Source organism: Rhipicephalus sanguineus, chromosome 8, assembly GCF_013339695.2.
Source record: "Rhipicephalus sanguineus isolate Rsan-2018 chromosome 8, BIME_Rsan_1.4, whole genome shotgun sequence".
In the NCBI taxonomy this organism is placed as follows: Eukaryota; Metazoa; Arthropoda; class Arachnida; order Ixodida; family Ixodidae; genus Rhipicephalus; species Rhipicephalus sanguineus.
In genome coordinates, this window is record NC_051183.1 from 61,095,061 (window position 1) to 61,110,559 (window position 15,499).

A 15,499-nucleotide genomic window follows, 5' to 3' on the forward strand; every position below is an offset into this window, starting at 1 on the left:
CTGCCGTCTCTATGACAGCGTCTCGTACCCGTTCAACACCGCGCAGTGGGGTCGTGCGGGGACCCTGGGACGTACGTGTCCAAATCCCTTGGTCAAATAAAGTTTTACCTCCTCCTCCACCTAGAGAACAGAAGGCCTGTGCACTCCCTCCGTGATGTCACAGACGTTGCCCGACGGAGAGGGACGCTATCGCCCGTGGCGCAGTTTGCGCGTTCATGCAGTCGATGCAGTGGACGCACTCGGTCCGTCGACGCTGCACACGCGACAGGGACGCGATCAGGCCGCCTGCATGCCACGGGCCCATAGGGATAGTGTTCCAGCGTTCCGGTGCGCCAGCTGTGTGACATCACTGCTCCTGGCGCATGCACAGCACGGCTCTTGTAGGAGCACGAGAAACCGCGTGGCCCTGGGAGAGAGAGGAGGGAGGGAGATGAGAGGTCTGCTGCCGGCACGAGACGAGCCGAGCATGCAAGGGAGGGAGAGTAGAGGCTTGATGCCGGCCCGAGACGAGCCGATCGAGCATGCGCAGTTGGGATGTGGACCCCGCCGCCGACGCCACAGGTGCGACTAAGAAATGCTCCGCATTTAAATATCATCATCACATGATGACGTAATCATGACGTCACGTTAAGCGACGTCACACAATGAAGCCATCGCGTGACATCGTCGCTTGGTCAAAGGTGGGTCGATCACGAAGGAAAGGGGAAACCAGGTGAGATGCAGAAAGCTTGCAATGCCTCTGATCCCGGAGGCTGTGCAAAACCACGTCAGGTGCAGAGAGGTTGGGGGATGTTTAATACGTCGAGCGAGAAGAAAAAGAAGAAGGCGACAGCTTTCGGCTTCGAGTCGTCTTAGGCGAATGCATAAGAGACCCGGTGAATTTTTATCGACAGCGAAGCTATTCTAGCTCAGAGTAATGTGTCGTGACCCAAAATTATCATCATCATCGGGAACCCGCACACGCTCTCTTTCTCCTTTTCGTCCCCTTCTTCATCTTCTGCTTCGCTCCCAGTACACGTGCGCCGACATGTCCGGCGTATGCAAGGGGGTAGCACAAAGCGAAGGAGAGATGTGAGGGTCAGGAGGTGGGCGAAATAGAAGGAGAAAAGGAGAGAAACAGAAAGAAAAATATAAACGAAGAGAAAATCTTGGCGAAAAAAATACCTCATGAGGCGGCAGGATACGAACCCGCGTACCCACGAGCCAAAGACGAGCGTTTTAACCACTCGGCTATCCAGGCATGCCGACAGAATATAGCACAGCCTTGTATAGTATCGTATAGCAAGGACCTAGAAAAGAGAAGTGAGGGTGTGGAGGGCAAGGAGGAGGAGAAAGAGTAAAGTGCATCATATGGAAAATGAGAAAGTAGCAACAGAGAGAAAAGAAATGCAACAAGAGAAATAAAGAGCGAAAGATAGAGAATCAAGGAAAGAGAAAGAAAGAAATCGAGAGAGAAGGAGATAAAGATAGGAAAGAAGGATAAGGAAAGAGAGAGAGGTAGAAAAAAAACAGAATGAACAGAGACAAAAAATACAGAAAAAAACAGAGAGAAGAGAGAGAGAGAGAGAAATAGGGAGAAAAAGAAAACTAAGGAGAAGCAAGGAAGGTCGCCCAGCTATATAGAGAAATAGAGAAACTGGTTGCCCGTGCTTCGTTGTGCCAAAGCTCTGTACGACGTAGTGCAAACTTCCCGCATTATTTTGTTATCCTGTCAATAAAGGGCGCGCGTAACCGCGGCCGGCGGTTCAGCGTACGTAGTTGCTGCCGCAGCCACGTGGACCACTCTCCACCCCCCCCCCCACCTTATGGGCCTTTCACAAGATGATAGACGGCCGGCGTGTTTCCTCTCGCTTAAGCCGCGATCGTCGGCTGTGCTGGCACGCCTTTACTCGCACATAGAACACTACTACGTGCGCGGCGATGCTATTGTCCTTGGAGTTTATGCGGAACCTCACGGCGACGGCAACGCTGGGGGCAGAAATGCACCTGGAGTCAACTGTAAGAAAACGCGGCAGCTACGCACTAGTGGAGCGAAGACTGAGGAAATAGCGGACCTGGTGGCCTTCCCCTCCTCCTCTCCCTTACTTCCCTTTCCCACCTTCTAGATACACTACTCTATACAACACTATGCTATGTTTTATCGTATCACCTCCTCCTCTCCCTCACTTTTCTACCCTAAGCTTGCTATACTATGGTTGGATATGCTTGCTCTCTCTCTCTCTTCTATCTCATTTTTGTGTTTGTTTATCTCTTACTCTGTGTCTTTTTCTTTCTTTGTCTTTCTATATCTCTTTCTTCTGTCCCTTTCTTTCTATCTCTCTCTCTCTCCGTACTCGTTTTCTCGCCTTCTATCTTTTTCTTTCTTTCTCTTCTCTCTTTCTCTTTCTGTAACCTTCTTTCTCGCTCTCTATTTCTGTGTACTCGTTCTCTGGCCCACTAGAGTTATTGCATCCGACGCCGGACAAATCGGCGCAGGTGTTCTGGGAGCGAAGGGGAAAACGAAGAGGACGACGATGAAGAAGATAATAATAATAATAATAATAATAATAATAATAATAATAATAATAATAATAATAATATCTGGAGTTTAACTTCCCAAAACCACGATATGATTATGAGAGACGCCGTAGTGGAGGGCTCCGGAAATTTCGACCACCTGGGGTTCTTTAACGTGCACCTAAATATGAATACACACAGACAGACAGACAGACAGACAGACAGACAGACAGACAGACAGACAGAGGAACTTTATTGTGTCCTGGGACGAGGGTTCCTAAAAACCCGCGGAGGGCATCGCCCGCGAAGGGGTCGGGAGCCAAAGGCTCCCGATCGCTTCACAGGCTCCCTGGACCGCCCGGAGTTGATTCGCGAGATCCGGACTTGCGATGCATTTTAAGAATTCTGTCTTGTTGATGTGATGCTTTCTTGTGCAAACGCGCAAGCGGGGGCACCGCCACATTAAATGGGAAAAAGTTGCTAGCTGATTGCAAGCTGAGCACTTTGGCGAAATGTCTGTATACACGGCCATAGTGGCCGGCGACGGGAACGATCTAGTCTGGAGGAGTCGGAGGGCGATCTCCTGGTTCCGAGTTAGCTCTCTGTGCGGATCTGGAAAGGATTTCCTGCCTAGCCTATAGTGTGAAGTGACCTCGTGAAAGGTGGTCAACGGGTCTCCGTCGGCGCCATCGCCACCCCCCTCCCCCGCAGCTTGCGGGGGGCTCGTTTGCCCGGGGCGGAGAATGAGTCCTCGCACACGGGCCTGAAACATTTTCTCCTCCATCGAAATTGCAGTCGCCGCGGCCGGGATTCGATTCCAAAAGATGAAGAAGAGATAGAAGAGAGCGCGTGCGTGTTCATAATGATGATAGTTTTCAGGCCACGCCACGCGGCATAACGAAAAGCTTCAGAGCTCCGCTGTAAAAGAGAAGTTACAGTTAAATAAATTGGTCTTAAATTATGGCAAGTGCAAGTGCGGCAAACACGTTGATCTGTGTGCAAGTGAAATTGATCTGGAAAAGTGGAAAGAGCAAAAAAATATAATGACCTGACGAGGTATTGCCCCATTATCTCTCTAGTCACTGCGCTTTGACTGTGCCCTTGTTGTTGTTGTTGTTGTTGTTGTTGTTGTTGTTGTTGTTGTTGTTGTTGTTGTTGTTGTTGTTGTTGTTGTTGTTGTTGTTGTTGTTGTTGTTGTTGTTACCATTGCTCACTCCAACGCCATCGGAATAAACTGTATAGTCAAGGGCAGGGGTCTCAAACACGCTACCCGGCAGCTGCATGCGGCCCGATCCGCGAATGACTGTCTTCGTCCCCTTTTTTTGCATAATAAGTATGTTCACTACCTCCACAGATGTGACTGGTCTCGAACATTTTTTTTTTCTTAAGGCACCCCATCTGTTGTTGAAATATAATTGTGCAAAAAAAGGCGAAGCATGCAATAAGCCGCGCAAGGCTTCAAACAGTGAAATTGGATGCTTCTGAAGACTAATCTGGTTGTTTCGAGGTTGTTTCTAGGCCTCAGCTAATGATGCAGGTTCGAGGTTGCTTCTAGGTTGTTGCTAATGAGTGGCTGTTGTTTATGCGTTGATTCTCAGCGCACATAGGTGCCACTTAAACCACAGACAGTCACAGACACGACGCGGTTGTCCAAACTCCAGAGACGGAAACTGGCGCTGAAACCAAGCGTTCGCATCTCCCATAGATCTACGGACAAGTCGTCGTTGGCGTAGGCCTTCCATCGCTTCGGGGTCTTCTCGTAGCCGCCGTTGCCTTTCGCGTTCCCTCGTGTGTTCTTGTTGTACGTACTTGGTGTCCTCGGCTCGCCACCGTCGATTCGCATCCATTTGTTGGGCTAACTAATTGCCTTCTTCATTTTTAGTGGACCATGCAGCGGGGAGTAGCGGGATTTACCTCATTTCTGTGGCACATACCCGTTTATGATGATGATATTTTTCTGTGTCGACTAACAAGGAATGATTTGCTAAACATCTTGGCTGTGAAAACTCTGTTTTCAGAATCGGCGTCCGCATTTCCAGATATCAGTCATTCTCGAGATCAATGTCGATATGTTTCTCGAAACCTGGCGTCAGATTCCCTTCAGAAATCACCCGTATGTATGAGATACAGAAACGGCCTTCTGTCAAATGGCAGCGTTAGTAGACGTTAGTAGACATGGCAGCGTTAGTAGACGCTACCCATCTACCATTTTGGACGCTACAATCTACTTGCTTAGTCCCAAAAGCTGAGATTCATTTACAGCTGTCAGGCATTGTGATTGGCTGCATAAGCTATGGTTCACAAATTCGCTTTAAAAAAATTATTGGCAGTATGAAAGTCCTAGGTCCCTATACGCATTGTTATCTATGCAATTAAATTTCCGGCAAATGCGGGACGGAGAGCGTATATTATTACGTTAAATTCCGGGGTAAGCATATGAAATACGTAGAGCATTTCTAGGTTGTCATTTCACCGAAATATGAGCGAAATCAAATGACTCCCCTTCTTACTGCAAAACTAACATTCCTACAAGAGCATTCTACGCTCTCTTCTTTATGTTAGTGTTCATCGTGTTGCCTTTTTTTTTCTATCGACAGCCCAGGGTTTTAAAGTTATACTTTTGTTTAAATTTACCCTCAAGGGAAAGGCGCAATCCTTACAATGTGGTAAACATGTCAGTTCTCATTGTTGTTTCGTTTATTTTATCGCCGAGATGAAGCGTAGTAATAAACTTAACGAAGAAGCAGACGCGCCCCTCCTAGAGCTTTAATAAATAATGCGCCGCGCGCGGCAACTTCAAAAAGCAACACCGCGTACACACATACTAGTCGTTCCGCCACTGGCTACATCTTTTATAACTAAACGTGCGCGAAGCGGCCAAACAATTCTGTCAGACACTAGCAGCGATGTCTTGTTTTCTTTTTCAGTGGAGCATAAATATTTTACTCAGCGGGATCCTTTTCGTATACTAGGAAACTCGCTGCCGTTAGCTCCTATTGTCCGGCGTCGTGGATGGAACGGTTTTCGCGCGCCTCATGGCTTACTCGCGGCTCGAGATGTTGGCTGTTTTGACTCTGACTTTAGAAAGTTCACTGATAGGCTGCCTTGACTCACTTCGAAAACTTGTCACTCCGGACTGTTCGTGAAGTAACTGTCGTTACTGGTTTTGGAACTTGGCGGATTAACTGTCATTACTTTGATATTGTAATGTTTCCGAATTTAGTGTCTTGAGTTTATTGTGGGATGTTTGCGGATTTACTGTAATAACTTTCACTTTGTTAAGTTTGCGGATTGACTGCCATGGCATTTAATTTGGACATCTTGGGGATTCGCTATCATGACTTTGACACTGCAAAGCTTGCCGATTGGCTGCCAAGACCTTGATTTTGGAAAGTTGGGGATTGGGTATCATGGTTGTGCCATTGGAACACTTGCGGATTTGGTGTCAATACCTTAATTTTGGAAAGCTTGGGGATTAGCTGCCAAACCTTTTACATAACAAAGCTTGCCCATTGGCCAAGACCTTGATCTTGGAACGTTTGGGTATTGTCTGTCATGATTGACATCGTAAAATTTGCAGATTGGCTGCGAATACCTTGGTTTGGGAAAGTTTGGAGGATGGCTGTCATGATTTTGACATTAGAAAGTTCCCGGAATCGTATATAACCTGGTGTATCACGCGTGCTAGGAAATGAGGGATGAGAAAAATTAGAAGAAAGCGTGGTTTCGCCGTGTACTAAGGCCACGACAACACCACCAACAACATTTGCGAAATGCTGCATTGAGCATCAAATTGAGCGTTGCGGTCACTGGCCGTATCGACGAACATTAGGGCCGCGTTTCATAGCAGCGAATAAAACTTCGAAGGACACAGAAAGTAGACTGATAATGTCAGCTTTGTGCACCGTAACTATCGCCTAATATTTCTTTTTTCCTCGTTCAAGGTAAACCACCAATCTATCATGTCACACCATGCGATATTACACAAAGCTTCTTCTTTTCATGTGATACCAGTAATATAGGGCGTCCAAATTTGAGTTAGCCTAGGTGCCTTTTTTAATTTATGTGCGTTCAATGTTTTTTAATTATTTATTACGGTCCATGGCACCAAAAACATTTCAAGGCAAATGTCTTATTCTGGAAAAGACATTCATAGGCTTTGAAGAACCACTTCGTTCTTTTAGATCGAATGAACAGGCTGGATATTAGTCTTGAATGTTGGACATTTCGTTCACGGTGATACAACTGACACAATCTTGTCTTTATTTTTTATCATTGTTTCTTTGTAAGTGCGCACGCTGTCTATTGGTGCCGTTTTGTATGGTTATACAAAATGTTTCCCGAATACAAATTCAATCAATATTTATGGGTGGTATACAGATCGCGTCACAGAAAGAGAATCCTATGAAAGCCTATTAACTAACATATCTATGTTCTGCACACACTCTTTTACGTTTACATACACGATGCCATTTTCGCCGACGGCATCGCTAATAGAATGTTAGCGGTAAGTTATATTTGTTTCGATAAAACTTGGCTTGACTTCTTAGGTAAAGCGTGTTCATGCTCCCAGCAGGCAGGTGAAGCCCTCTGTAACTGCGAAGCAGCAAATACTGCCGGTAATTGCTTTCGCGGGAGGCGAGCGAGCGTTGCTAAGCCAAGGAAAAAATGCATTATCTGGAGTGCCGTACCCGAATGGAAAATCAGAAGCTTTCTTGCACGAGCGAGACACATTAACATTCTTCGTGTGCAGCGTGCGTGCACTCTAACGAGAATTCATGATCCAAAAGAACCCTGCTTCCGAAGGAATGCAGCGCAGCTAACTACGGCTTTCGTGGCAACGCAAGATTTCGCGTAATGCTCCAAAGTGCAATGCATTCGTTCGCTGTTAAAGGGTGCTGTTTTCCCACCATTTGCTGCCTTTGAGTAAACTGCTGTGCGTCGTGTTGCATGCGTTAAAAATAGTCTATTTGCAGCCAGGTTTGCGTAATTGCGACTGGAATCTAATTGCTTTCCAAGAACATAAAGTATGGTATGGGACATTGTCACGAAGATGCGCCTGGTTTGATGTCGCCGTAACGTTGTTGCTGATGTTTCATGAAACCCACACACCGCGGCCGCATGTTTGCTTTTCTTGTCCTGTCCTTGGAGCTGTTTTATACTTACGATGCCGCACTCCACACTTAACATATATGTGTTCTAGTATTAGGAGTTCTTGTATTAGTATTCGGAGTTCTCTGGTCAGTTATCGTAACTATGAGGTCTCTGAATGTAATACATATCACTAATGAGATTACGTTGCATGCAAAGAAACAAAATAAATTGACTTGACGTGACTTGAGATGTACGAGCTAGTCAGAGTAACAACCTTAGTTATGACCATATGATGTCACGCACATGATATCTCAAAACTGCACCGAATTTTTTTATAGAATTGCGCGTCGTACAAGACAGATTGCTCCACGGCAAAGCTGCATATGCCTACAGGCAAACGAATGCCCGTTGGCAGGTCATTCCTAGCGCCGGTACATGCCACAGAAATTGGGCAATCCCCGTTACCCACAACTGCTTCACAAAAAAAAGAGGATGTGTCCGCGAGCAAAAACGTAGGGGCCACAGAAACTGGTCAAACCCCACTACCATCGCCGGTCCGCTAAAATGTCGCGAAAAGGAAAATGCTGAAAAAATAGGCACGTGGCTTAAATGGCTCCTCAATATCGTGCACAAAACGCCAAGCTCATGCGGCAAGCCTGACAAGACGACGCATGTCGCGGCAAAAAGACGCATGCTGCTCTAATGAAAAATTTTAAAGAAGCATACGCTTCATTTAGAAGGGACTTGCTTTACCGATCCGTACCTTTAATCGATATTCAGTGTTAGCGCTGCGCCGTATGCATACCGGAACCCTTTTTTTTTTTGCTGGTCAACCATCTCAAGGGTGTAATACCCTTGTCACACGGGTAAGCTTAACCGCTGTTATCCCCAACTGCAGTTAACGGACGTAACCACAGTTACCGTAAACCAGACAGAGGCGCTGTCACACGTTTGCAGCGCTTCCAAGCGTTCTTTAGCTGATACGTGGCTGCGTTCGTGCAACACCGCTATTACACCGCCTTGTACAGGGCTTCACACTCGATTACAGACGCGGCAGCAGCGTGTTTTCATGCGCGTCTATCAAATAGCGCGAAGCCCTGTTCAATGAACGAACGCTGCTGTGTATCAATCTCGTGAAATGCACACGATATTTTTGCAGCACGGACAAACTGGTACCTCAAAGCCGGTTATTTATCTTCCCAAATGCGTATCAACACCTCCATCGTCGCAACGGTCCAGTTGACACGCTTGATATTTCGCTGGGAGCCGAGCTGCTCGCGTCCGACATGGGCTGTGTTCCAATTCTGGACAGCATCGTAGACAGTCTACGCTGACAGCTTAGAAGACAGCATCGAGGTCATGTTGTCCGACAAATGGAACGCGTCTAGAAGACGTCTACGCGACGTGACGCCACCTCGCGTCGAGAAGAGAAAGCTAAGAAAAACAAACGTAAATGTTCTTTCTTTAGCCTCTTTTGTGTTCAAACCTATTAAAAAATTAACGTAGCTTACATTGAGCGCCTGGAAACGCGCCTACTGGTGCACAGACGACCATACCGGCGAGATCCGAGCTACGCGAGCATTGCGCTGAGCCGCCATCTTGTTTGGACAGCAAAGTAGCCTGCATCGTTTTTGTCTTTCTCGAAGCTGTCTATTTTGCCGGCTACGTGAGAATTGGAATGGGACTTAAGATGGCCGCTGTCCACTTAGCTGTCTATTTAGCCGTCTACGGTGAGTATTGGAACACACCCATGGAGACAGCCATGTTGTCAGTTTACGGCGCTAACAGAGGTTGCCTACCTCCGTTCACGAAAACGGCCGTTAGCGGATTAACTGCGGTTAGCGTTGTCGTGTGACAAGGTACAACAGCAGTTAGACTTAACGGCCGTCGTACTTAACTGTGGTTAGACGACCCGTGTGACAAGGGTATAAGATTGGTTATCTTTTATTTACCAGCTTTCTTTGTTTACCATTGCCTATTTGTGCTATAGTGCATGCGTGGCCATCCTTGCCAAGACCACCAAGATACGTATGTATCACTGCGAACCATGAGATACGCAATCATTAAATGCAGCTACTAGGAAGAAACGAATCCCAGTATAAATACTGCCACTTATACGGAATCCCTAATGCACGCACAGTTGGTGCTCTCTTACACAAAATGTCGAGAAACGCTTTATCAATCATCCTGAAACCAGCGTCGTAACTCAGGCACCTCAGGGCACTCGTAAGCCTTTCATACTCAACGGTTAGCTTACATAGTTACTAAAGGTATTCTCAGTCAGCGGTTACAAGACATGGCCTCATTTGTGGTGCGCATTGTTACCAGCGTTCCCACTGAAACTTAGCCCGCGCTTTTGTGAATTAGTGCAGACGTGCCGCTTAGCCAGAAAGCAAACGGGCAGATGCAAATTAGTGGTTGGTTGGCTGGACCTTGGCAACCTGGCGCAACCCACTGCGGGGGATCGGCCATGAAACGGGCGGCACCTTATTTTTGAGATAAAATTGTTTTACATTTCAAATATGTTTATAAAAAGGATATGTAAGGAAAAACTCACACTAATAATCGAGGCTAGAAAAAAAAATTAGTGATTGACGCGTGCCAACAATGTTTTCCTCTTCGTCCCCCCCCCCCTTAATTAAACGGGTCACGGTAGCTCGAAGTGATTATCTCAAACTAATTGGCCTACGGGCTTTCCTAACACGGTATTTTTTCTTACATGATAATTGCTGTAGAGAAGCGCTTGAAGTTTCTCCTTGCTCGAGGGGGACCACATCCATTTTACGGGCTCTTAGTATGTATGTGTGCATTTCTCATAGGGGTGGCGCCCTAGCCTGATGATAATACCCCTAACTTTAAGGCCTAACTGCAGGGTGTAGGCAAATAAAATCAATAAAATACCTGAAAACAAAGACGCGGACAGATGGGACTACCAATTAACGGAATTATGTCGGTCGGAGAACTGTGTACACGAGGAAACATAAAGTTCAAACAAAAATAGCTCGTGTAGTCCGCGCTACACAAGCACGGGTGACCTGATACCCGCGGGCTTTTCGGTAAACGACAACCCGCATCACTTCGGCCGCTCACATTAATTAAATGTTTCCATGTTTTAAAATATCTTGGCTTCCTTTCTGTCGATTTTGTTCTGTATGTGCTTCGACCACCTACACTGAGTTTTTAGTGAGTAAAATCTAGCTTTTTTTTTCTATAATTATATCAACTGTCCTGCGAGCAGTCAAGCTGAAAAAACATGCCACACTGAACGAGACGTAGATCCGAATAGATGGAATTCAAAGCTCCCGACATCGTGTCTATGTTTCTATTTGCAGCTGAAACTTAAGATATAAATGACACGCCTGTGCACCGTTGGGTCTTTGTGGCAAGTCGATGGTTATTACGAGCATCTCATGCATAAAACTGTTGCAAGTTCATAGCCACACAACTGCATATTAATACGGCATCTTAACTTAGTGCTTACCTGCCCAATAAGATGTGTTCAGCAATGCCACTGTTAAGAATTCTACGCTCACTGACCAATCAAATCAGCGAGTTACATTTTCGTCATCAGAGGGGGATGTGACCACCACAACTTAATACTGATACATCTATTCGCGGTTTCATTAGGAAGCAACGATGCAACTTTGGCTTCGTTTTAACGTTATAAATAGTTAGCAATATTTTATGGTTCATCGAATTCTCCTTAGAACCCGGTTCCCATGAAAACACCGCTCAGACGACAAAGGCAGTTTGTCTAAAGTGTACTGTGAAATTTACTTAGCGAAAGCATCGCAAAGATCTTTTAACGAGAGGAGCGTTATAAAAGTATTCACATTAAGACGTGCTCTGTATATGCCTTTACCGTACTTCCTGTAGACTTTAGTTACATTTTTGCCTTCGTCCTGCTTCCAAGTTTTCTGGATATTTTCGAAAACTAATGGCTCTTCTTAAATCTGGCGAAAGGATGCCTACATAACTACATTTCCAAAATAAATTTGATTAAGAGCGGAGAGTTTTGCACGGAATAATAAAATAGCACTTTAATAATAAAAGGAAATACATTCGTTCGGTCAAATGGAACGGACAACATTTCGTCGGCACTTAATGGCGCGCAGCTTTACCTTGCTTGCCACTTGAACTCTCTGCTAAAGTTCATTTTGGTGAGCCATTTTACCTCGTGAGTTGTGGCTGGGTGCCACTTTTTGTCAACGCCTGCGTATTCTCATACCCTGATGTCATTTAGTCAGATCTAGGGTTGCATTTGTTTGTCTTTCTTTAAGTCAATCTACGATTAAGGGCTGTGATTAAGGCTGTGACTGTTACACGGAGAAAAAAGGAGCCCCAGTTAAGTCTGCCTCAGAATGCCAGCCACTAGTTTAGCCTGTTTTTCCCATTTATCTACTGGTAATAGTTAGAAACAAGACGCGCGTGTTATGGTTTCCGAGTCACTACTCACGAAATGCTAACCCGCTGGTGTTTATATGAATACAACTTCACTGAAGCCTCCTGTAAACTCAACAATGCTTGTAAAAGATGCAGCGTCAGTAATATGAATGCTGCAGCACCGCGAAGTTGTGACCTGTGTGATTACCAATCATAAATTTTGTATCAGGTTGCACGTTCAAACCCGCCACAATGGTCTAGCGGTTATGGTGATCGACTGCTGACCCAAAGTGTCCGAAGGCCGCTGGATCGAATTTGATGGAGGCTAAAATTTTTGATGGAGGCTAAAATGTTTGAGGTCCCTGTACTTCAATTTAGGTGCACGTTAATGAACCTCTCATGGTCGAAATTTACGGAGCCCTCCACTACGTCGTCTCTCATAATCATATCGTTGTTTTGGGGCGTTATAGGCCAACCATTATTAATGTTCTTGCGCGTTTAAGAGTAGAAAGGTAAGTGTATTTGTACGAGTAGCATTTAGTAGTAGAGCCTAGCTTTTCAAGGCGCAATTCTTTGATTGCAAAGCTTCGCATTTCCACAGTTCTGAGCTTCCCACTAGATGTACATCATGTAAATAGATTCCTGTTATTTTACAGATTTCTAGTTGTATTGATTTGCCTCATCTTCAGCGTCCTGTCCACCATCGACCAATACAGCGATTTCGCCATGTCATCTTTGTACTACATGGTAAGCTATTACTTTTCCTATTAAGCTCTCGTACGCTTAAGCATATAACATTGTAGAATGAGCGCACAACAGCAGATATCGACGATTGCATTCTAATCTGCTGTAGCTTCAGAAATAAGCGCTTGGATATATGATGGAAACGAAACTCATACGCGCAACATTATGAGATAGGAAGACAGCATGTTGAACAGGGAGCAAGAAGGGTAGTCGATATCCTAGAATTTATTAAAAGGGAAATGTGGACCTGGGCACGACACGTCATTACAAGAACAGATAGCGTGTGAATAGTTAGAGCGACGGAGTGGCGAGACATAAGAAGCGCGGCTAAGGATGGCAAATGGGTAGGTATAAGGTAACGAAGCTGAGACATTTTCAGGCGTAAAATGGACTCAGCTCTCGCAGGACCGGGTGGGTTGGACATCATTGGCAGAGACGTTCATCCTGCGGTGGACATAAAATAGGCTGACGATGATGATGACGATTAGTGTGCACAGCTTAAGTCCATTCCTGCGCTTTTCAGCGAAGGAGTACACGAATTTGATGAATGCTACAGTGGAGATAAGGTGCAAATTGAGGACATAGGTGCGTGTCCGAAATAAGGAATTTCCTTACTCAGCACGAATCACATCAGAATTTTGCGTAGCTTTTTATGCACAGCGTAATGAACATTTTAATTGGGAGCACTTAGCGAGTAATTTATTCATGCTGCTATGAACTTATACAAAACCCTAATATATTACTGCGGCTGCGTGGCGTAGCCTTAGCATAATCGAGAATATTCAAGGGCCATAACACTATCGCGACATCATCCTTTTACCGATGAGTCGGCCACAAGTTTGTGCGGAAGTGGCTTCGGCATTAGCGCAACATAACTTCAACGTGCACTTCGTCATCTAAATTTGCACGTCATGGCGTCATTAGCTATGCTTTGAGAAAAATCGAAATCATGTGTGTCAAAATGGTAGTGCATCTTTATTGACGCTCAAGGGCAGATGGCGACCTGCTTATGCCGCAGCCCTATAAGAACGCGGCGTAGCCCAGCAATTCTAGTCAAACTCGTTTCGCCGCACTGTCTTGCTAGTGCAGCAGCGCTGCGTCCCCTGGTCCTTACTTTCATGTGTTTATTTATTGAAAACAGAACAGCGCGTATCGGGAAACCAGGCGGTACTTAGTTAAGAGTGAAGTTCAGGCAACTATACGTATTTGAGAGGTATAATGCACTGCTAACCACAGTCGATCTAGGCGCCACCTTTTACAAAGCGTGGCTTGCATAACTCAACTTGTGTTTTCCGTTTCTTCTTCAGGAGATTTTTCTCGTAGTCTTTTTTGGAATGGAGTACTGCGTCCGGCTTTGGGCAGCCGGATGTCGGAGCAAGTACCTGGGATTCTGGGGCCGGCTGAGGTTTGCTCGAAAGCCCATTTCTATCATCGGTAAGTAGAATACCATGTCTGTTTCAGGCTTGCAGCAGTCACATCACTCAGTGGTGTATTCTACAATGTCCGTTTTGGAAGTGTGTAATGTAAGACTCGTGTTATACGTTGTGTTAAGGAGTCCTGTAGTTCTCTTTCTTTTATTATCAACTCCGAGTCAACTTTTTTTTTTCTTTTCACTGAAAGGAATAAGCAGGAATATTTCCACACCAAGTAATGGCGCTGGTCACACATTTTTATATGCTAGTATCATGGAAACATGCAGCGACTTACGCAACCTCTGATGGCAAAAGAATGCACACTAGGGAATTGCTACACAGCACGACTCTTCATAATACAAAACGCAACGGCAGAAAATACGGCTCAAGCCGTAAGAGAGTCATGGGTAGAATGTAGATGCGCAATATGTCGCGCGAGAAAATGTGCATTCTACGTAATGCATACACACACTGCATATAACGCAATATATACGCCATGGCACTGTATGCAGTGCCATGCCATTTTTATAAGAAAAATTCACCACCTTCGTATTCATCCCCGACATGAGTGTCCCCCAATAAAAATTTTAAAACTAGCTAGCGGACGTTTCGAAAAAGTAGACTTTATCCACAGCCTAAGCAGGTTAAACTGAATGGCATGCGTGCAAATTTAATCAGTATTGACACAGCTGAGTTTATTAGCTTAGTGTTTCATGCAATATAACAATCTCAGCTTCGTTGTCGCTGAGGCTTTCAGGACGACAAATACGATATATACGCCTTTTTAATGGCTCATTCACACTGGGAATCCGCCGGCCACAGCGACCGGAATTCGCGCCGCCGAAATTCAACGTTGCTCACACCGCTTAGCAAGCGCACCGCCGAAACTAGGGCGCCTAGTTGTCATCGTCCCTTCGCGCGAAGGAACGCTGGCATCGACGCGCTCTGCGTTATGTACGCGTTTCGTTATGGCGAAGCGCATAAACAGGAGCAGGGTCGTCCAACTGCTGGGCCTGCTGGAAAGGAACTTTCGGGCGATGTCTAACGAGGAGGAACATGCGTTCGCCGAACAAGAAACGACGCAACAGTCGTGGTTGGTTCGCCCTGATTTGCAAGACGCGAGAAGCTTGATCGAGCCGACATAATGCTACCCGTTTTGCGAGATCGCGATGGTGTATTGCAGAGATGATAATCGCGACAACACTTGGCACTTCTCGAGAGCTACAGGATGATTACAAAAGACTTCGCTGTTGCTGCGGGCTTCGACGACTGCAATATCATAAGCACGCCGCCAGTTTTCGAATGTTCTACTGGCGTTCCGATTGGTTCGCGGTGAGGGAATCCGGCGGCAGCTGCCGCAAAAATCGGTC

The 15,499-nt window shown here is 45.8% G+C and overlaps 1 protein-coding gene across 1 annotated transcript in view; it reads left to right on the top strand.

The window, feature by feature from the left end:
- LOC119402008 (potassium voltage-gated channel subfamily KQT member 1) overlaps positions 1 to 15,499 on the top strand; it is a 72,901-nt gene that overhangs the window by 29,268 nt on the left and 28,134 nt on the right. The window contains exons 3-4 of the mRNA XM_037669041.2: positions 12,630 to 12,720; positions 14,025 to 14,151. Coding sequence (XP_037524969.1) covers positions 12,630 to 12,720; positions 14,025 to 14,151 — 218 coding nt within the window. The remainder of the gene's footprint in view (positions 1 to 12,629; positions 12,721 to 14,024; positions 14,152 to 15,499) is intronic.